General features: G+C 42.0%; 2 protein-coding genes across 2 annotated transcripts in view; one reads left to right on the top strand and one right to left on the bottom strand.

The window, feature by feature from the left end:
* KIN (Kin17 DNA and RNA binding protein) overlaps positions 1 to 11,987 on the top strand; it is a 14,781-nt gene extending 2,794 nt beyond the window's left edge. The window contains exons 3-13 of the mRNA XM_010185377.1: positions 463 to 506; positions 617 to 739; positions 1,691 to 1,872; positions 3,253 to 3,301; positions 3,623 to 3,680; positions 7,236 to 7,359; positions 7,836 to 7,886; positions 8,550 to 8,618; positions 9,345 to 9,444; positions 10,093 to 10,193; positions 11,650 to 11,987. Coding sequence (XP_010183679.1) covers positions 463 to 506; positions 617 to 739; positions 1,691 to 1,872; positions 3,253 to 3,301; positions 3,623 to 3,680; positions 7,236 to 7,359; positions 7,836 to 7,886; positions 8,550 to 8,618; positions 9,345 to 9,444; positions 10,093 to 10,193; positions 11,650 to 11,712 — 964 coding nt within the window. The 3' untranslated portion in view covers positions 11,713 to 11,987. The remainder of the gene's footprint in view (positions 1 to 462; positions 507 to 616; positions 740 to 1,690; positions 1,873 to 3,252; positions 3,302 to 3,622; positions 3,681 to 7,235; positions 7,360 to 7,835; positions 7,887 to 8,549; positions 8,619 to 9,344; positions 9,445 to 10,092; positions 10,194 to 11,649) is intronic.
* A 2,471-nt stretch (positions 11,988 to 14,458) lies between these two features.
* On the bottom strand, positions 14,459 to 20,628 carry ITIH2 (inter-alpha-trypsin inhibitor heavy chain 2). The gene is made up of 6 exons (XM_010185376.1): positions 20,497 to 20,628; positions 18,303 to 18,416; positions 17,044 to 17,242; positions 15,739 to 15,911; positions 15,204 to 15,315; positions 14,459 to 14,795 (listed from the first exon to the last, which is right to left on the bottom strand). The coding sequence occupies exons 1-6, from the start codon at positions 20,543 to 20,545 to the stop codon at positions 14,648 to 14,650; spliced, it is 795 nt and encodes a 264-aa protein (XP_010183678.1). The 5' UTR covers positions 20,546 to 20,628; the 3' UTR covers positions 14,459 to 14,647.
* Between the last annotated feature and the right edge of the window lie 1,775 nt (positions 20,629 to 22,403).

The raw sequence follows: 22,403 nt of genomic DNA, 5'->3' as shown, positions 1-22,403 counted from the left end.
TACACGACAGCTGGGTTGACTGGAGCTGTCTTCGGCACGAGTCTGAAGCACAGCTTTGTGCTCAAGCCCTTGCTTTTGCAGCGAGATGAGTGATCAATCTGCCCCATCTGCCACTGCTCCCCTTTGTCCTGCCCTGTGTTTTGTGTCAGTCTGCCTAGGAAGATACCTGGTAATGAAATACCAGCAATTAGTGGAGAGTGTTTAGATTTTGTTCTTTCTGTTTTATCCCTTTGAAAAGGTATTATCCTTTTGATAAGTATGTGCAGGTACCATATTGTGTTTCTTTGTGCACACGTAGTGCGTTTAATGCTGCTTTAATGAAAAAGGGAAATGATTGTCTGAATTTTATTATGCTCGGTTCAAAAGAATACTCATTTTTATACTGCAGATATTTCATTGTTAATGACAATTGCTTTGTAATCGTTGTAGTTTTACTAAAATACTTTCTTTTTTTCCCCTGAGGGAGTTCCGAAATGATTTCCTAGAGCTGCTCAGGAGGCGATTTGGTAAATATTTTACTGTTTGTTTTTAATGTCTTTTATTCAGTGCAAGGAGTTTTGGTTGCTTTCTCCTAGGTCCCATATTTGTACTTAATAATAATAATTCTTTATTTTAGGAACAAAGAGAGTCCACAATAATATTGTGTACAATGAATATATCAGTCATCGAGAGCACATCCACATGAATGCCACCCAGTGGGAGACGCTGACTGATTTTACTAAATGGCTGGGGAGAGAAGGTAAATGTTGGGAAGTTTTAAAATTATTGAATGATTGCGTTCCTGATAAGTGATCAGTAAACATTTCTGTAGTTCTCCCATTTCGTTCCTCTTTCTTCCTCTCCGCTCCTGTATATATATAAACAGATGTCCAAACCTATTTCTGTGCTAACCATTAGAGATTTGCTTATGAAAAATGTCGGAAGCCTGAGATAGATGCATCAATCATGAACCTTGCCTTGTTTCATCTGTTGGTCTATATTTACTGGAGGTATTGCTAAATTCTAAATCAGTTTCCAACAGTTGCCATTTAAAAATTAAAAAACTATGATAGAACACTTTTTGTGACTACAGAATCCTTCCATATTTAAGTTAACAAGAAGCAAGCAGTTGTTTTCATCCCTGGCCTAGTGAAAGGGTTAAGGCTTGAGATCTGTAGTTTTGTGTTCAGTGGGAGGAAGAAAAATTAAATGGTGCTGTGGTGTGACAGAAAGTTTACTTTGGCTCTGGTTGCCTGTGTCCTACAGGATGTGTTCATGAGTTATAAAGTGTTTGAAAACTCACACTAGTGAGAGTTAGTAACAATAATGTAGCATAGTGAAGTTTCCTCTAATATGATGCTATTAGTGTGTATTGTTTATATGTGCTAGATTTCTGTTTTCTTCCTTGTTAAAACAGTGGGAAGGAAACGTTTTCTGCAATAAGGGAAATATTGTAAAACACTCCATCCACTTTTTTATGTACTCTGGCCGATTTCCAGATATAACCAATTAGCTGAAGGGCAGAGACAGATACTGAGGATAGTATTGAGTAAAGTCAATTTTACCAGGCCAGTAAGAGGTACGTTGTCTCTGGTAAAGTATCTGCATTGTTACAGTGAACGTGGACTGTGAAAATGATCTTGATATTTTCTTTGTCCCTTACTTGCTTTTCTAAGCATTAATCTTCCTTTACCCTGCATTAACTTTTTAGGTCTTTGCAAGGTTGATGAGACTCCAAAAGGCTGGTATATTCAGTATATCGATAGGGACCCAGAGACTATTCGCAGACAACAAGAACAAGAGAGAAAGAAGAAACAGGACCTTGATGATGAAGAAAAAACTGCTAAATTCATTGAACAACAAGTTAGAAGAGGTTTGGAGGGGAAAGAACTGGTAAGGAAAATGACACTGTATGGCAGCCTTCAGCTCCAAACTCCTCGTGGTTTAGTTAATGGTGAATTTGTTGCTGCTGGGATCCTTGCACTGGTATTACCTTTGCAGTCAAATAGAAGGTGATGAGTAAGCTTCATGCTTCAGATTACAAGCTCATTACCAGTTCAAACTGAGGAACAGTGGGCATATTTGGCTGCATTGCTGTTCTTTTTAAGGCACAAGGAACAGTCTTCTCCCACATACTTCTGAAAGGAGCCTTAACAACTTGTTTCTGTTGAAACTGCAGCTAGTTACGTTTCCTTGCCTAAACAACGTGCTCCTAGCTTTTACAACTGATGAACATCAAGGTCTGCTATGGAACCACAGTTTCAAAAACAAAATAAATAGGAGACAGCAGAGGTTACAGCTTCTTCTAGATTTTGAAATCTAGCAGAATTGTGCCTTGTGGCCCTAGTGTCTGATCCTGGCTATTTCAGACTTCAGTTTAGACTGTCATCTTCCATACTTGCATCACTACAGCAGTTCACTTATGTTCTGAATTTTCTGCTATACAGTTATCTTAGATTATAACATGCTCTGGAGGAAAACTGGGAGTTACTTTGTACCTGGTTTGCTTTAGTACTAAAGGAATAATAGTTACTGCTCTTCAGTGATTAGTAATTTAAAAATCACTTTTGACTTCAGGAAGACAGAAAAAACTACGGTAACCAGCATGACGTGTCTACATTTATGACATTTCACAACTTTTAGGGCTGTAAGTAACAAGTACCTTGTACAGTGGGGAGGCTGAGATAACCAGGGGGAGTGGGCATAATCAAATCTGCATAGTCAGAAGGTTTACTTTGGTAGTGTTGGTGTGGCATTTGGGAGCTCTTTATCTGGAGTCATTCCATGACTTCCATACATGTTGTTGCCTGGAACCTCTCGTTTGATCCTGAGTATCGATAGGTACATTTAAATGCTGTTGTAAACAATTACCTTTCTCTTAATTTGAAACTAATTGAAATTTAAATGGTCTGAGCCTTCGGTGCTAAAAATTTGGAACGTTCTTTGGGTTATCTCTGTCCAGAAACCAGTCTAATCATGCTGGTTCAAATAGGGAAAACTGTTACTGTAGGGCCACTTTTGTGCTGGAATCAAACAAGTTTAGACAGCATCTCTGTAGAGAGTGTTAATTAGAGAATTTGCACAGAAGCCTGTAATGAGATAATGTTTCAATTTCTAATCTTCTTATGAATCAAGCCAGGTTGAATATTACAGTTACGTGTAATAATCTCACAGTAGTCTGTAAAACTGAGCTAATCAATGATCACCTAAAAATGACATCTTGGCTCAGTTTTCTGTTAGACTCCTGAAATGTGTTTTGTATTCTTTTGGCAGGAAATGCCAGTCTATACTGAACTGAACAGAGAAAATGAAGAAGAAAAAGGTAACCAGATTTTGATACATGTAATTTTCTAGAACATACTGAAGCTGACTTTGTGATTAAAACCAGATGAGTGCTGGGTCTTGCTCGGTACTTCATAAAGTGCTTTGAGATCAGTTACAAAGAGCACTGGAATATGGAAATACAGAGTATTATTTTTTACAGTGTTTAAAGTAATTTATTTTAAAAGCTGAACCAAAACATAGATTGGTAAATATTTTCAAATTTATGATCTTTTCAATCCACAGATTTTTAAAATTGTAACATCCTTCAATGCAGTTATATTTAAAGATAGAAATAGAGTAATGTCTTTTTATTTTTTAGTTACATTTAATTTAAACAAAGGAGCAAGTTCTTCAGTAGCAGCATCTTCTAAAACAAGGTGAGAAAAGAATTTAAGGGCAACCCTTACTGTTGCAGAGCACTTAGATGAAAATGGTATTTGTATATACAGGAAGATGTATCTTGTCCTGAAATATTTGGAGACTAATATCTCATCCTGTCATGTTATTCAGGAGGAGATACTTGGTGACTTTGTGGTTTCTTTTGTATTTAAAATGGATGAATGGGTTTATCTTAAATGTTTGCTGTGAGGAGCCACCTTGAATTCACGATGGTTCATGACAGGTGCCCACAAAGTAACAGGCAGTTACAGGTTCCTACAAGACGATACTGTGGGTAAGGGATCCAGGCAAAGCATTTGAAGTGAATGCCATCTAGTCCCAGCTACCTTCTATGAATGGGAACATATAAATTTTGTGTTAATTTTGGTTCCTAAAAGGTTTGATTGCCTTGTCTAAGTGGAGGTAATACTTTCTCTGATCATCATTTAAGAAGCTGAATCTACATGATGTAAATCTTTCTAAATCTGACAAGTTTCATTGTCATCGCATAACTGTGAGCAACACAGGACAAAAGGGATCAATAACGCAAACAATACTGGCTTACAGCAGTCTGTGAAACTGTTTGATGAGCAGTACATCTTTTCATGTGAGGCAATATTGTAATTAAATGTATTGCAGGTAAAACGAAAGCTTTCCTCTCATCAGAAGCTCAACTCTTAGATAAGGTATCTGATGGGAGATATGCCAGGCAGAAAATGAGACAATAAAGTAGTTCTGTGCAATAATAGGTACAGATTTCAGGCTTTGAGGAAAACGTGTAAATTATCCCTAAGCATTGAGTTGTGCTTAAGGTGAGTCTGAAACTTAACGCAGACACTCACTTGAATAGTTTCAGTGAGGAATACTTAAGGTGCTTGCTAAAATTTGGCTGAATGTGAAATCATATATCAAGTAGTCTAATTTTTTCATAGCACATGAGAGATACTTGTCGACAAGCTTCGTAATGGTAGTGTTGAAGCAAAATTAGGATACCCACTTCACTGTGAAATGACCAGACTGTGGTTTATGTGTCATTGGTGATACAGGAGTCACTTCAGAGTTGTATATGGAAAGTGCTTTCCTGTGTCAGCATAAAGGTGTGTTCTGCAGCTGTGAGATGCATTTGCTGTTAGTGAGGATCAGTTGAGTTTGAGCCGATGTCCAGCAGCACCGCAGCACAGGAGTAGGAATTCCTGGCTTTCCACCTTCTGTGCTCTTCACAGCACAAACTACAGAAACCTGGGACTTCTATTTCTTAGTAGAAGAAATAGGACCAGGAGATCATAGACAGTGGATAGTGGAGTTTTGGGGGCTTCTGGATGCTGGTAGTTAGATACAGAGATAGAGTTGGAGCCTTGCTGAGAAGGGAGGTGTGCCCTGTGGCTGACAAGGAGATAGGATTCACCACTGCTGCTGCAGACACAGCTTCTGGTGCTCACTGCCCTTTTTCCCCTCAAGAACTTACAACCTTAAATCCCTGCTTAACTCACTCAGTGGACAAATAAGATTAGAAGTACTTCTAATTAAGGAATGAGCAGAAGCTACTATCAAGGTCACTGACTCCTGTCTGCAGCATTGCAAGTGTACCACTGTCCAGTCCTGTCCGCACACTGATCAGCCTCCACTGTACACAGTTAGCGTCTCCCCAGCCCGATAATTCCAAGGGAAGTTTCTTCAAAACCTGTTTGCTCTGATGGTTAGGACCTTGTCTGTAATTTCCCAGGTAAATGTAGTCATGGCCAGTGTATAGCAGTCACGTTCACGTTGGTGTGGGCACGTAACGTAAATAGTTATTTTTCTCCCTGGTGTTTGCTTTCTCAGGCAATGCATTTGTAGCGAACAGTTGTAACCTCTCAGCCTTCACTGTGCTGAACAAGCAGGCCTGCACAGTGCTGGCCTCATCTCCCCATTCCCTGATCTGCTGAATATCCCTTCCTTGTCCTTGTTCTAGTTGAACAGGGAAGCTGATCAAATTGTGTATGCTGCAAATGAAACGTCACCATGGCTTATACAAGGCACTAATGCTTGTCTGTCTTGGTGCTTCCTAGCATCATTTGACTCTTTCATGGCTGGTCCACACTGGTAGCTGTCATCTGTGATTATAGCACATAATAATATATTATTCTGCTTTTGTTGTTCTTAAACAGCTCCCAGGAGACAGAAGGTAATCAGAGTAAACTTTTCCAAAGTGTGTGAGCTTGCATAATGTACTGTTGAAATTTACAGCTTTTAAAACATGGTTTTCAAGATAAACCAGTCCCTTCTGGTGTCCAGTTCTTTCTTTTTTTCTCCATATTGATGACACACCTGAACAGTGTCAGTGGTCTCTCACTCTCTGTCCCAGGTTCCTTCATGAATATGTTAAATAAGATTTGTTTTAGTACTGATACTGAGGAACCCCTTAGTAACCTCACAGCTAGATATGTTTTCCTTCTTAAGTATAGGCACTGCGGTTACGTTTTAATTGTATGTTACCCTTTATGAGATATTATTTTAAGTACTTGCTATTTGATTTGTGATTTGATGTGCTATTTCTTGTAGAACTCTGCTATGGAGATTATCCAGTCTTCCTCTGAAATACAATTTTTCTCTCCATTTTGCTTGTATTTCCATTTGTGTATCTTCATCCCTGTGTCAGACCTTCTCTTTGCTAGTATAGCCAACATCCTCACCACAAGCAGAACATGCGATTTGTTGTAAGGCCATATTAACATTACCTTACTGTCCACCTCACAGCAGCCTTCTTCATCTTTCTGGATGAGAGAACACCTACATTTTTTTATTGCATTCAAATGTCTTTAATAAAAATGGCTTAACTGGCCATTAGGGAGTTCTCACTTTACCTAGATGTTCCCTGATCCCCAAGGTGTCTTTCTGGATGAGAGAACACCTACATTTTTTTATTGCATTCAAATGTCTTTAATAAAAATGGCTTAACTCAAGCTGCCTCTAGGCAGTTCTCACTTTACCTAGATGTTCCCTGATACCCAAGGTGATTGTGCTGATTACTCTTTTCTTTCATAAGTCATATGGTGTTTGCCTATTTTGAATATGATTATGAAGATGGTGTTTATTTGCTGGGTATGGAGCCCTTTTCTACAGATTCCCATGTAATTTCTCCCTCTGCCAGATAGGTCAAGTATCTCTGCCTGGAAGGAGTTTTAGATATCTACCGTGTTGAACAGTTGCTCTGCCCAGGTGGCTTCTCTAAAGTCACACATTTGTCCTTTTGAATTTGAAAACCTTACTTGCAGACCTGCTTTTCTCCATTGAACTCTTTGCTTTTGCACTGGTGAACTGATCATTAGGTTGTTTTCATTCTGCTGGACCGCTAGCAGCAAACATCAGCGGACACGGAGTTTACACCACAAGGACATCAGTTCTAGCTGCCAAATGCAGTCCTAGAGAAGGAGGCATGCAGGGTCTGGAAGGTGACTTGCACAACTGAAAATTAATAGATCAGCAGGCCTTTTTGCACAACCAGCTCTTCAGGTGCATCTTGGTAGAGGAGACAATGTAAGGTCTGCTGTGAAAACACCATCTTACTCTTCCAGCAGTGTCCTTGGACCGAATGCACTGAAGAAGGTGGAAGGGACAGTTAAAAGAAAAGAATCAGCTCATAGCTCTGGTCAGCCCAAAGAGAAAAAGAAGAAATCCGCACTGGATGAGATTATGGAGGTAATAATTGTGCAGGATCTGTGCTTTTATAACCCCATGCTTATGGCTATGTCCACTTTACCAGGACGTTCCTTTGAAGTGACCTCAGGCCTGCAGTTTATGTGGAATTCAGACTTTTCTTATCACGCAGAATGATTTCACTTCCCTATTAAAACTGGTTTCTGCTGCCCATCTGTGCCTATTCCCCAGACAACTGAGATGTTGGAAGTAAAGGATTTAGGAAAAGAAGAAAATATCTAGAAACATTTGACAAAAAAAACCCCAAATGTAAATCTCTATCATCTTATCATGGGTTCCTGGATCTCATCAGATTGAGTTTTATACAGCAAGCACACACTGACTTACCCTTATGTAGTTTTGGGGTTTCTTTTATTCCCCACTTGATGTGGGCCTGGAGAATTCATTTAGCTTTTCAAAGGCATGGGAAAACTGCAGTAAGAAGAGGAAGTGAATGGTGATTATTTGTTGTTCTGTAGCTTGAAGAGGAGAAGAAAAGAATATCTCGAAGAGACTACTGGTTGCAGCCTGTAAGTGTCTTAAAGTTATTATTATACTAAATACAACCAATTCTGTATCTCAAAGCCACTACTGATTTGTGTAAAGATCTAGACCAAATTCACTCTTAGTTTACAAACTGCCAAATGTGAAACATAACAGTATCTGGGAGGAATTACCCTTCTGGTTGAGCATGATCTGCAGTCTGAAGCATCATATAACTGATCTCAGGGTGGAATTCTCTAGTTAAAATGTTGGTACTGGGAGTCTCTACAGATCATGTTTACATCATGGTGTTACTTGCAGCCTTCTTCTTTCTGCACTGGTAGTTGGCACGCACAGAGACGTAGAAGTCACCACCAGCCTTTGAGCTGAGAGACCTCATCTCAGCATCTACTTGTTGACTGGACTTCCAGATCAAGAAGTCCAGCCTTTGACCCATTGGGGACTGTCACGTTATATCTTGAATACAAGTGTAACTGTACTTGTAAAACAAAGGAAAGTCTTGAGAGATACTACTTAGAGGCAGTAATTCAAGGAAAAAGACAAGTTCCTGAATGATGAGTCTTCAGTGTTGTTGCTTCCTGCACTGTGCTGTAAAGTCTGTGGTTGCAGTCAAAGTGCAGTGAGTTTAGATTGTGTAGTTGTTTGTATATTTTGGCTTTTTATTTTTTTTCTCCTTTCATACCTTCCAGGAAATCATTGTAAAAATTGTAACAAAGAAGCTCGGAGAGAAGTATCATAAGAAGAAGGCAGTTGTTAAGGTAAAGTGTGCAGATGGAAGCGTGTGGCATTGGCTAGGCTTTTCTGGTATTGGATAACTCCTGAAGTTTTGTTTCATGGTGCAAGTTGTTCAGCCTTAAGTCAACACTGACAGTGGCTGAAACATCACCTTAACTTTACTGGGACTTATTCTAGGCAGGGAGTGAATCTCTGAATTGATTTAATGGCATTTACTCAGTAATCCTCCTTTAAACACTGTTTTGTCCTGTATAGTTTGTCGCTATTAATACATCCATCTGGGAGAACAGTTACTGAATTTGAGAGGTGGAACATGGTTTATGCTAGGCACAGAGATGATCAGTAACATTTCACTTCTTTGAGGGGCAGTATCCCAGTTGTCACTGTGTGGCTTCCAGCCAGCTTAGCCTCCCATGGGGGAAGGAAGCCTCTGATTTACTCTCCGTGTTTGAGGGAATAGCTAAGAAAGCTGACCCAAAGGTTGACAAAACCTTCAGACAAGGCTGACAAAATTAGTGGTTGATTAGACCGGTTACTGGTGTTCAAGAGGAGCCTTTTTAATCCAGCCTTCACTTTAGAGTGAGGCCAGCCAGCAGTTTGTGAGAGCTGGATGCCTATAGGACAGCTCAGAAGTCCCTGCTGCTCTTGAAAATGTAGAAGTGCAGACTCATGGTCCTGAGTTTGTTAGTTTTCACATGTAAATTGAGAGATTTTTATTTTTTCTGATTGACCTCTGCCTTTCACAACAGGAAGTGATTGACAAGTACACAGCAGTTGTGAAGATGATTGATTCTGGAGACAAACTGAAGCTTGATCAGACACATCTGGAAACTGTAATACCCGCACCAGGTAAAGCTATTTTGTTTGGTTTTCAGCTTAGCTGTCGCTGCAAAACTTACATTTTAGTTCTTTTATTCATCCACTTGAAAGTACCACGATGAGAGCCATCTTGCTCTTGTGACAGCATTTCGTGAGCTACTCTGATCATTTACCAAATATCCTCTGGGATACTTTCTAGGGAATTATTACATTGCTTCTGCTTTGAGTCTTCACAGTTCCTTCTCATAAGAATTAGATTATTTTCTGAGAAGATGCAAGTGCTTTAGGAATCAGTTCATTTGATGAGATGAAAGCATCTCTCTTCAGCTGCCAGAAAGCATCTCTGAGAGCCCTACAGAGCCCTTGGTCTTATTTATCCTGTATCTTCCCTCCAAAGTTATACCTCAAATAGCTGTGGGCACTTGGCAAAGCTCACCTCATCTCCTGTGTGGTTCACTGGTGTTTCTTTGGCGGGTACACAGTAATGTTTGTGTGTCTGGAACAGTAAACTGAGGCGCATTTTGGAAACGGGCAGGCTTTAGGGCAAAGCTGCGTGTTGCTTGCTGTAGTTGCTGGGAGAAACCACCTCCCCTTCAGCTGTCAGGGGAGTTGAACACAACTGCATCAAAGGAGGCTGGAAGCCCTTGTGTGTAACTGTTTTCCTATTTCTCATTTCAGGCAAGAAAGTGATGGTATTAAATGGTGGTTACAGGGGAAATGAAGGCATCTTGGAATCTATCAATGAAAAGAAGTTTTCAGCGACAATAATCATCGATTCTGTAAGTATCAAGCGCTGCAAGATCTAGTTTGTGTAGAGTGCTTTTCTTCTGTGCATTGAAGAGCCCTCACAAGGTGAGATGGTGTCATTAATCCTGTCTTATCAGTGGGATTTATGGTGCGCAAAATGCTGTGGTCGCCCTTCCCGCCCCATTCCCAACCAGTAGAAAAACAGCCACATATTCTCCACTGCAGACTAATGCTCTGCTGTTTGCCTTTAAAAAGATGCCAGGATGTGGAATTTGGCGAGTTTTGAACTTGAAAGAGACTTGCAAAATATTTTGTATGTTTATTTTGAATGTGGCTTTTGTATTTTGTGGGAAGATGAAAAATGTGAAGTATGCAAGGAGGTGAATTTTCTCGTGCCTTTTCTAGACTGAACGTGGGGCTTTGTGTGGTTATTTGTCGTCTTGTTTATAATTAACATCTATGACTGTTTGAGTTTGGGTTTTTTTTACATCTCACCTTTCTCTAGGTCAAAATTAGGCCATGTTGTTATGTCTGTGTGGCTGCTTCTTTGCTCTCCTTTGCAACACCAATCTTTAAACTCATTGATACAGTAGAGGGAATATTGGCTTAAAGGCAGATTTCTTAAACACGGCTTGCAGGAGAGAGGCCCTGTTAGGATCCCGTGTAAAGGAGGGCTTCAGCAACACAGCTCTTTATTGGATTCTGGAGAATTTGCTTGAGGAGAGACGGTAGAGAAGTCCTGACCACAGAAGGAGCTTTTTGGTTGGAGCCAACAATCATGATAATATTGGTCTTGGAAACCAGGGTAGTTTTTTCTCTAGTTCTTATACTTGTAGGTGTTAAGGTTTCCCCCTCCTGCATGAATTCGGAGTCTACACATTAAAGATTGATGAAACTGCTCCTGAAAACTAGTGAAGTCTGTGAGAATTTTCTTACTGATGCTACCAGGATTTTTAGATATAATTTTGTCTTCAAAATGAAATCTTTTACTACCTGTACGTTCACAGTGAATTGATTCAAAACAGCTGCTTATGTTTGCCTCAAAGTTGCAAGGACTTTAACTAGTACAAGAAGTGTCCTGAATGTGAAAAGATTTCTGGGACAGTGTTAAGGCCCTGTCACATTTCTCTGGTCAGATTGAAAATAATGAAACAGAAAACACTGTGTTGTGAGCAGATCCCAAACCTGCAGCTTTCTGAATGCATTTCTCCAGTGTGTGGTTATATGATTGTATGGTTATGTGGTTATATGTGGCTTCTGGACAGTGCACTTAAACAAAAAACAGCAATCATCGCGCTTTTGCTGTGTGCAGCGCTGAGTGAAAACACCAATGACTCTGATTTCCATTGCTAATCACTGTGGTTATGCTTCTTGAGAATGTCTAAATGTGGTGAGATTTCATACAGCCCCTTTATCTGTCTTACTTTAAACTCACTACTGGGACTTAAACAAACAAGCTTACATTTCTTACACTGTGTCATTCTCCAGGGACCTTTAAAAGGACGCCGAGTTGAAGACATCCAGTACGAAGACATTTCCAAACTCGCCTGAGGTGCTGATTGTGGATCAGAGAAGATTTTGGTTCCCAAATACATCTTTCTGGCATCTTGCAGGCAGACACAAGACTCTACCATGTCAGGGTTTTAATTGTGTGTGTATGTATTTATAATGTATATAGAAGTTAACCACAGGGAAATTGAATTTATTTAAAGATCACTACGGATTTCCTACATAAAATGTGGAGATCTTACCAGTGGAAATTTTTCATCTGTTTCTATATCAAAGTTTTAATATTTTGGTTCAATTTCCTTTTGTTAAATACAGCAGATAGCTACAAGCTTGAGGATTTTATTTACTGGAGTATTTTAGCAGTTCTGTCAGAGAGAATTACTACAAATAGCTGCTTGAGGCAGGCGGCGTGTGTCAGAGCCAGTGCAGTTTCAGCAGCACTCTTCCCAGTCTGCAGCCAAAATTGAGTTCTGGCTGCAGGAACAAGGGAAGGGATTAAGAGAATAGCAAGAAGGTAAGAGTGCTGCAGGGGATTATTTTCCTGGATTCTGTAGGAATGGTCTGGTTTATTAAGTGCTGTCACCAACTTATTTTTGGTTAGCACATCAGCGACAGTAGAATCCAGGTCACCACTTCTCCATCATCTTGTTGTCAGGGTTCCTAATAGTACAAATACACAATTTATATTCATAGGGACTCCAGGGTGGGTGTTACCTGTGGGGTTTCTGTGCAGACACAAATTGGTGATCGCTGTTTTGGTTTTCCAGAGCCTTTTCCTTTGTTCGTGCTTCCATTGTTTCCCTGCTCTGGTACGTGAGTAACATTACTCATGTGAAATGATGTAACGTTATTGTTTAGTTTTTTAAAAATGCCACATTTTTGTACAATGTTTAATTGCTAAAGCAGTTCAAGAATAAACACAACCCTTTCTTAGGTCAGTGTATTTCTTGTCAGCTTTTTGAACACGTGAGGTGTGTGTTGGTTTATATCCACCCAAGAGCACAGTAAAGCTCCCAACTGGTGCCCTGCCTCATTTGAGTGAAAGATGCGAGTTGTCCCAGGCAAAACACAAATTGTCACCTGAGGGTCCCGTCTACCCCTGGTTACGTTGTGTGCGTGGGACCTGATGGCAAGAACCGATACCCCCTGTACCCTCCAGAGATCTCAGCTGGTGGTTGAAGAGGGAGAATGCTGTCCTGATGTGCACATGGTCTGAAAGTTGAAGGTCCCTGTAGGCAAAAGTCACCATTCCTTGTCCCTTTCCTTGTCTCAGAGGTTCACTGTGGTGTTATTTGTGGTTTCCAGGAGACCTCTGCAGGAAAACTGAAAGACTGCAGAGGTTTAGTGAAACTGCTGCCTGGAATAGCCTGAGATAACCTCCCACAGGACATCAGGTGGCTGGTCAGGGTTCTCGTCCCTACGTGCAAGGGCAGAGTCAAGCAGTAACAGTATCTAAAGAACAGAGAATTATGAGGGAAAGAACTGCAGACAGAGGACTCGCTTGTCTGTAAATTCTGAATTTACTCTTTGTGCAACCTGGATTGTGTAAACAGCTCTGCTGTTTCTCAGAGATCAGATACTGAGTGAGAAGAGGTATGCAGGAGAGTGATGAGGGTTAGTGAGAGAACAAAACAGCTTCTGTATCACTGAAAATAATTACGCCTCATATTCTGGAGCCTGAAAACAAGTGAATATAATAGATACATTAAGTTATGAATTGTGTGGAGATGAACAGTGAAGGGTTATTCACTGCTTGTTTTCAAATGCAAGCTAGGAAATGAATTAACTGATTTGGGGATTTAAAAACAGACTTGACAGGTTCCCCCTCTCACCCCAGGACCTACTTAAACTTGGGAACTCACTGCTGGCAGGGTGTTGTGGAGGGCAAAGCTAATATATGGGTTCAAAGAAACAATGATTCGTGGGGAAGTTGCTTACACTTCTGAGAGTTACTTTGAAGAGACGCTTAAACTCATTGGTCCTCTCCCTCCTGGCACCATGGCTGAAGAAAGGGCATGTACCAGCCTTTGGTTCACAGGTGATGGAAACTAAAGTTCAGAGCAGCAAGGGCCCTTCCTAAATTAGGGCTGCTAAGAAGAATCTCTCCAACATTTTTTTCTAATGTTGCCAGAAAGCAGAGTTTAAATCTGGCTCTAGGTACATACACATGTATGTTTGTTTCACTGCTGATCTCATTCATTGTTGAATACTCTTGAAGAATAAGGCTTCTTTTGGGAGCTAATCCCACTCGATGGGAAGTTTTTAGTACTGATGCTGATTTCTATATAGTCTGGACTTTTCCTGCTGTCCCAGATTTATGCCTGGGTGTGAACTCTGCTGTGATGATGCAATTTTCACCAAAAAATAGGCTGGAGGATTTCTCAAACTCATCTAATTAATTTTCCTGCATTATGGCAGCATCAGCTATTTCAAGGACATTCTTCACCACTGGTTAACCCATCCTTAAAGGCTGGTGACTCCTCATGGTACCCATTCCTGAGACCATGTTCCTTTATGTTAAATTCCCTTTATGTTTAATGCACATCCTCCTGGTTGAGTTTTAAAACCGTTGCTTTCTGCCTAGTCCAGCAGTGCATGAACTTAGATTTTACCAGCACTCTGAAAAAGCAGATATATTAAATCTGGTCGTATGTGTTACCCACACTACAAGTCTACTCTGGAATGTGTGTTACAAAACAGTTGAAACTTTTAGTGGAGTTTGCTATCCATTAAATCAGAACCAGCAAGTGCAAGATACCTACTACAACCCAGCCTGTCACTTTATTACAGATTTAATTTCTTTTAACAGAAAAGGGAGTTACATTGCTTTGAAACACTGATCATTTCTAAAGTAAATGGTGGTGAGGTCACCTTCGGTCAATCTGGCTTGACAGGCTGACAGCTGCTGTTCAGAAGAGTTGTTTGGGAGCAGAGAACGTGGTTTTTTTGGTAATAAACTGGTTTTGTGTGGGAGCATTCAGGGTTTCTTCAGAAAGCTGTACAGGTGGGGGACGAGGTAATCTTTGTAGTGCCCATCTATGAAACCTTTCCCGCTGTTGTGCACGAACCAGCACTGCACATCAGTCCCAAGCACGCGGTCCGTCCTGTAGTCCTTCTGCAGCCCCCTGTGAGGAAGAGGGCACCCAAAATGAAGCTCATGGCATGACAGGTAGACACGAAGACATCGATAATCCTGCTTATTTATGGCAAGGTGGGTGTCTTCCACCAGCAGAGAGTGGAAACAACCACCAAATGCAGTGTGTTTTACAGTTCTATGACCTTCTGGACCCTATTTTGGGGCACAGTCCAAGGTCGAATGCTGGCCAGCTGTTTATACAAAAATATGAAAGAACCCAACTTGTCCCAAGTGTTTTTGCCAACAGCTAAACCCAGTTTATTAACCAGAGGGCAAACACAGGTGATTTTGCCCTCCCTGAGATCCTTGAGAGCTAAAAAGCTTACAGTCATTGACATCATTAAAAACAAAAATACGTCAGGTTTAAAAAGAGGGCAACAGAGCTCGTTATTCTCACCTGGTAACAGTGAGCTTGTTTCCTTTCACCTCCATGGTGGCTTGTGGTTTCTCTGGATCTTGCCCAGGTCGCTGGTGGTGGATGTGCACTTCTGGTTCAGACACAAACTGACCTGATCAAAGAGAGGGTTACAGCTCTTTGTGTGTCCTGACCTTTGAGGCTCTCATTTACGCTGCTGCTGGACACTTTTGACAAATCAACCTGGGTGCAGCAGAGGCAAACCCCTCCTGCATGGATCACAGGGCACTGTGTGTCCAGTGCTATCAGCTCACCCACACTGGGAGGGTAGAAAGCTCAGCTTTTGAGCCAGCAGACTTCCTGTAAGTAAGCAGACTGGAGCTGCGAAGAGTATTTGGGTAAACAACCTCTGCCGCTCGGGAGTCCCACATCTTGCCTTGGGCTTGGAGGGCTGATTTTCCCTATGATTTTCATACCTTCCCCATCAGGACACAGACACCAACTAATTCACTCAAAGATCAAGCAAAAACCCTTCCTAGTGGCCTGCCATTCCCACCGCCCGACCAGCAGCCCTTACCTATCAGCCCGTGGGCTGCTGGAGAGAACTGGTTTTCAGGGGGAATGTAGATTCCCAGGAAGTCAACGTTGACTGGGTGATTCTTCCACACACGGTGCAGCAAAACCATGAAGGACATCTCCTCACCCACAGTGATAGTAACATTGCTTTCTTTCTTCACAGAGATGAGAAGCCTAGCAGAAATGAACCAAAGGCAGGACTCAGTTCAGCTGCCCACATATAAGCTCTCACAGAATTACAGAATGGTCAGAGTTGGTAGGGATCTCTGAAGACCATCCAGTCCAACCCCCCTGCTAGAGCAGGATCATCCAGAGAAGAAATCATCAGGGCCCTTGAGATACTCTCGGGCATCCAGAACAACCTCACAGGCTGGCAGATATGCAGGGGGACCTTATAGCAACCTTCCAGGACCTGAAAGGTGCCTATGAGAAATCTGGGGAAGAGCTGTTTCACTGGGCATTGAGTGATAGGATGAAGGGGAATGGTTTTAAACTGGAAAAGGGCAGATTTAGGTTGGATATGAGGAAAGAGCTCTTCACCATGAGGGTGGTAGATCAGTGGCACAGGTTGCCCAGAGAGGTGGTGCAGGCCCCATCCCTGGAGATATTCAAGGTCAGGCTTGATGGGGCTGTGAGCAACCTGATGTGGTGCCAATGTCCCTGCTGACTGCAGGGGTTGGACTGGATCAGCTTTAAAGGTCCCTTCCATCCCAATACATTCTATGATTCTATGTTTCTATGTGTCAGAGGATCCATCAGAAATCCACAGCCTTGAGAGTGGTACCCAGAGTTCTGGCAGAACAGTGCCTAATGGGGGAAAAACTTCATGCCTGTGTTCAGCAACCAAATCGTGCTCTAAAAAATTGATCTTTTGCTACAGTGAATGGAGATTTTGGAAGTGACCCCATTGTCTAAACAGATATCTAGTTCTGTAGAGTGTCCAACATGCCTGCTAGCTGTTAATCTGCAGGTGAAGGTCTTCTGGATGTTGTGAGTCGTGTCTCCCAGTGTGTCAGGAATCCTGAAGGTATCTCAAATAACACTGGGTGCTTTAGGCAACTGAATCCTCATCTTAGCAACTAAAGTCAGCTTTTTTTTATTCAGCTCTTTCTTTACTTGTGTTTGGTCAACTCTTGGCCCTACTGCCTAATTTCATTAACTACAACAAGATCTCAGACATCTAGCTAAGATTCACATGCCCATGTGTATGCACCCTGTGACCTGGATCCCACCCATAGCTGGGTCAGTCCAGTGCTGTCTTGCAAATGGTTTCCATAGGGCAGACGACAAATGCTCAGCAACTCACTGTTTCCGAAGGATGTGCCCCGTGTCAGACCAGGTCAGCGCGATGCTGTAAGATCCATCTTTCAGTGTTATCGTTTCCGTGGTGATCTCCACTTTCAGGCCTTTGCTTTTGAAATAAAAACCAAATTTGCCAAAGTATGTGTTGAGTTTCTTGTTCTCTGCTTTCTTGGCCCCAACTAGCTGCCCGTTGACCACGACTCCTGTGAAGAGCAGAGAAGCAGATGTTGCCTAATTCTCAGAGCACCACCAAGAGACTTGGAGTTCTGGTCTCAGCAGGGAGTAACATGGGAGCAGGGGAAACAGGAAATGCTCTGACCCCCTGTTTTTCTTATCTTGCCAGCCAAGAGAAAGGAATAATTTATTAAATCACCTCCTGATGCTACTGAGCATATAAATCTGGTGGGAACTGGTGGTGTGTCTTGCTGGTAGTATGAGCTGATTCATGAGCCATTCGGTCCCCTGCTGTCTGTGAAAGGCATGGGGTGGATGGGCAATGGAGGAATGGTACCGTATTTCCAGCCCAGTTCAACCTGCCTCCAAATGCTCATGGCTTTTCACATATATCCCAGGAGTCATAGAAATGCCGATAGGTAAAGCCCTCTGAGAAGAAGAGTCTGATTTGCTTTGATACCTTTGGGAGCACAGTTGCACATTTTTTTCTGTCTGCTACCTAGGATGCCTCCAATTTTATTTTCCTTTGTATCCATCTTCCACTTTCTTCTTCACATGTACAAATGAGAGAGGGGAACCCTCACTTATCGTGGAGACTCCCTCACCCATTTTGGCTCCTTTCCCAGTGTTTGCCCATCCTCACAATGAAAAGTTTTTCCTAATAGCTCACTCCTACTCTGAATGTCAACTCTTGCAACTTGTTTCTGTTGTCTCTTGTCCTTTAGCTGGAGATGTGTCAGGCTCCGTTTTTGCCTTCTGATTAGGTGGTTGCAGACAGCAACAAGATTCCCTGTAGGTCATCTTTTCTTAAGACTGACCAAACCCAGCTGTCTCAGCCTCTCCCTATGTGTCCTGTGCTCCAGCCCCAAAATCATCTTGGTGGCCACCACCAAATTTGATTTAGTTTGTTGCCATCTTGCACTGGCAAGCCTCAAACTGACAGAATACGCCAAATGTGGGGGGAAATAACCACTTCCCTCCTGTTAACGCACAGTCCTCCTTGTAGGCATTTCCCCTCCTCCCTCTGAACACCTTTCAGACCCAAGAGAAGAAAAGTGCTATAAAGTAAACCATATTTTATTCCCTTACCAGTACCAGGATCAGAAACCAAGTTTAGGATCTTTCCAGGCTCGGAGTTGATATTGAAGCAGATGTCCCTTCGGCTCTTGGGCAGGTGTATGATGAAATGTGGGTCATTGTCAACTGAAATATAGAAGAGAAACAGGCATGAGAAGCAGGCTGGTACCCACCCTAGAGGTAAGGGACACAAAGACTGAGACATTTTCCTTTTGTAGCACTTTCTGGGACAAAGGCCTTTTCTACTCCTGCAGTAGCTGAGGAAGTTCTCAGATGCTTCTCACAAAAGGCCCTCAAACCCTTTCACCTCATACACTTCCCTGTTAAAGGGAAGGATGTGACACTATTGAGGAGCATTGCCAAGTGTAGTGAACTACTGGTTTAACTGGTTGGCTGCACACGAGGGTGCCATAGGCTCAACCTGGAGTCCTAGAAGCTGAGCTTTACTTTTCCATGATGAAGCCAGCCTCCAGGTGAGGCCAAGAACCTGGGTGAACACCAGACAGACAGGGACTATGTCCCAGAAAGGACTTAAGGCACAGAAAGCAAGACTTAGGTGACATCTCTGTTCAAAACTAATATCCAACCCTTCCCACTCCCTGCTGCTGCCTATTTCTAGAAGTGACACAGTCCCAGGACACCACTCTCTCAAACTAAGAAGCTCTCAGACACATTACAAGTCCGTACAACCATACTGATGTTGGTACGGATACATCCTGCCTACCATTCCTCCCTGAAGAATACAACCCAGCACTTATTCTCACAGTCTGTTTGACATCCTGGTGGGATCTGGCCCTTCTGAAAGTAATGTGTTCTTTAAAATAGGCCTCCAACCAGACAAACACCTGCACCAGTCACTGAAGGCAGCTGCCTCCAGTCTCATCTTGAAGTGCAAAGCACTGCCCAGCTCTTGCTGGTCTGGTGGTGGTTGGCATCTCCCTGTCAACGTCCAGAGACATGCCCGTACTCAGTGTTGCCTATGGTTAACCAAGACAGCTTCCACTCATTCATGGGTGTTCCTCGACTTTTGGAGGTATTTAACCCTTCCTGTAACTAGACAAATCCTAGACCCTTGACCAAGGATGTCTTCAAAGGAACGGTGGGTGAGGTACCCTCCAAGGGTTGAAGAAGCTTTTGAATGTCTTGAATCTTTTGAATGCATTGAATCTTTCGAAATCAGACCTTAATAATTTTTCCTTCTTCTCACCAACAGTTTTCTTAATTTGGTGCCAAGGCCTGTTCTGATCAACACTTCCAGGAACAAAAAGAATTTCCAGTGCAAATTCCGTTTATAAAACGGACAGATAACTTTGCCTTGCTCATCTTCTTTTCCAAGCAGTTTCTTGACTATCCAAAGTCTTAGATTAACCCCTGAGCTATGCTGAGAAGGAGTCTGATAGCTCTTTGTTTGATAGCTACATAAATACACACGTCTGTGCACAGGCACGCTCCCAGAGTTGTGGTGGTGATGCTGCTTTTATAGGCGATGGTTCTCACAGCTGGTTTGTTTAAGTAGGCACTAAACTGTGGCAAAGGCCCAAGCTTTAACAGGATCCATCAGTCACCAGAGATTTTTATCTACCACAGAGCTTTCATCTGTCATTTATGATGGCAGTAACTTTACATTAGCTTTGCTACTGGCTGGAAGCTGAATGTAAGCCCAGTGAGCAGCCTCAGAGAAGCAGGCAGCAGAAGATGGAGTCACTGGGATCCTATTAGGATCTAAACTAGTCTCATGCTTGTAACTTAGAGCATATTTTTACTGGTTCATCTAGTCAAAGTCAAAATGACTCTGTATTTTATAAAGAAAGCCTTAATCCTTGGGCGTTAGATGGATCTGCAAAAATGTGACTGAGGTGCCTGTGATTTGGGACGCACGTGACCTCAGACTCAGCAGGGGCTGTGTTGAGGACCTTTCACACTGTTGTCCTCCGCAACAGCAGTGAAGTAGATTTAGCAGCAAGTCATAGCAGCTATTTTGTGCTCTTGTTTACTAGCCCCTAAATCAAGATACAGCTTTTACAACATTTCAGATAAATGAGTACAACTGGTAGACTTCTCCATCATTATAGAGCTTAGCATCTTGTCACAGAAGCTGAAATTCCCAAAGTGCCAAGTAACTTTGGTTATACCACCTTCATTTGTTTATTGGGTGATGAGTGCTGCTGTCTGGTGTTTCTCTGGAGAGAAATGCTGTAGCTTTTACCTCTGTTTATGCTCAGAGAAGACACAGGAGGACTCCTTTGCTCAGGCATGTAGCTGACTGGTACAGCTGTGACGTTGGCCCAGGCTGGGATACCTTTGTTATTATTACTAGGTGCATTTGGAGTTAATCCTAGAGTACCTGTTAAATGACAGCCATAATCAGCTTTTTGTTAGTGCTGACATATTTAACAGTGTAATTTTTCAAGTAATGCAGTCGATCAGAGCCTGATCCTGATGTTGTTATACCAATATAAAGCAAGTGCAACACTCTTTACAACAAACAAATTTGTGTAGTGAAGTTAGGATGGATTTACTCCAGTGTTTCCACCAGAGGAGTACGACTTACCTGAGCAGTTGAGTCAACCATAAACTATTGGTGAAAAATGAAGCTTGACTTTTAAACTACTATTCATGTGAATAGGCCCCACTTTAGCAAAGTCCCCAATGCAAGGGCTTAAGTGTTTTACCAAATAAAAAGCTGGATTTTAAAAATTTACCATGTGGTAAAAAAGCTTTGCTGACTTGGGTCCCGACTTTTGGGTGCCTGAGAAAAGGTAGGGCTCTTTCTGCACACACAGTACAGTTTTGTGATGTCTGTCGTGATAAAAGAGCAATCAGTCAACCCTTCAAAAAGTGAGAGATTTCAGTGGAAGGCACATTCTCTGTCTATGAGGACAGACAGTGCAGCTCTGCTGAGAGTTGTTAACGGACAGACGAGAAAACCTATTTCAGACTACCCTGTCTGTGGCACAGTCTTTTGGTACAGCCGTGTGTTGCACAATCCTAAGCACAGATTTACTTTGATATTATTTTACAAGCTCTGTCCCTTGCTAAGGTCCAAGAATCATGTCCCACTGTCCCTGAAACCCACTGATGCCTTGACCCGGATTTCAGTGCTGTTGGGTTTTGACTATTCCATCAAACACAAAGACACAAGAACCTGTATTAAAATCACTTAAATCCTTTGCATCACCTAAATCAAGGCAGTTGTGGTCTGAATTAGACAGCTGGTGCCATGTATAATGAATTCCTTACACAGGAATGGAATGCATGCTATTTCTGTGCTGAACTGTTATATGAGTTGTAGCACGCAGTATAAATGACAACAATTTCATTCCTCTTTCGGCCTCAGCAGCAGGCTTTAAAATAGAAAAGATGAATAAATGAACCTAAAATTCACAATTGACAGACGTAAGAACCCAATTTCACTAAATCAGGACATTTTTATAGCTATCCAGGAGTGCAAGAACTGAGCACGCCGACACGTGCTTGGAGTTTCAGCAGAGTCACAACCACCTCCAGTGTGAAACGCCAGACAGATGATGGTGTCTGTTGCTTTAATGTGGGTTGTTTCTTTCCTTCACAACCGACTGTAAACTCTCCCATTTATTAATAGCTTTCAAATCACCAGGCTGAGTTGTTCAACGAGCTGATCTTTTACTTTCAATGCTTCCATCGCGTTGCACAGGCAGTGTTTTCCTGACAGGAGCAGTTGTGCTTTTTCAAATCGTTGACCGGTGAGGGCACAAAATAGCTGCTGTAAAATTTTCTTTGGAAGCACATGGCTGTGCAGGGATGACTGCGTCTGTCACACAGCCATGGACATGAACAACCATTGCTTTCAGACTGACTGTAACGTATAACGCCAGAACAAGCCAACCCCAGCTCATTTGGCTAAGCGCAAGGTTGCTGTAACAAACACCTTGGAACACCTATTGAAATTCTGGATTGAAAGGAGAAATCCAGCAGTTTAATTAACAAGTGACTCTGTTTTTACAAGTCAGCTTCCATGTAGGCTTGTGGCTGCTTTATAAAAAATCTTAGGAAGCTTCCAAGGCTTAAAAGTGATGATAAAATAAAGTTTAGTCAATTCATCAAATCATAGAATACCAGTTTGGAAGGGACCAC

The sequence above is a fragment of the Mesitornis unicolor genome, unplaced genomic scaffold (assembly GCF_000695765.1).
Source record: "Mesitornis unicolor isolate BGI_N332 unplaced genomic scaffold, ASM69576v1 scaffold2065, whole genome shotgun sequence".
NCBI classification, from domain to species: Eukaryota; Metazoa; Chordata; class Aves; order Mesitornithiformes; family Mesitornithidae; genus Mesitornis; species Mesitornis unicolor.
The sequence above is the reverse complement of the archived record's forward strand: the minus strand, read 5'-3'. Positions and strand labels throughout refer to the sequence as shown.

Bases quoted from the DNA above. Each gene is read 5' to 3' on its own strand.
- ITIH2 (XM_010185376.1), bottom strand. From the start codon at position 20,545: ATGCCTGAGCAAAGGAGTCCTCCTGTGTCTTCTCTGAGCATAAACAGA. The intron at 17,243-18,302 runs GTAAGGGAATAA...TGCTCTTCACAG, and splicing joins GGTTTCTGATCCTGGTACTG to GAGTCGTGGTCAACGGGCAG. The intron at 15,912-17,043 runs GTGAGTTGCTGA...CATTTCTGCTAG, and splicing joins GGGCACATCCTTCGGAAACA to GCTTCTCATCTCTGTGAAGA.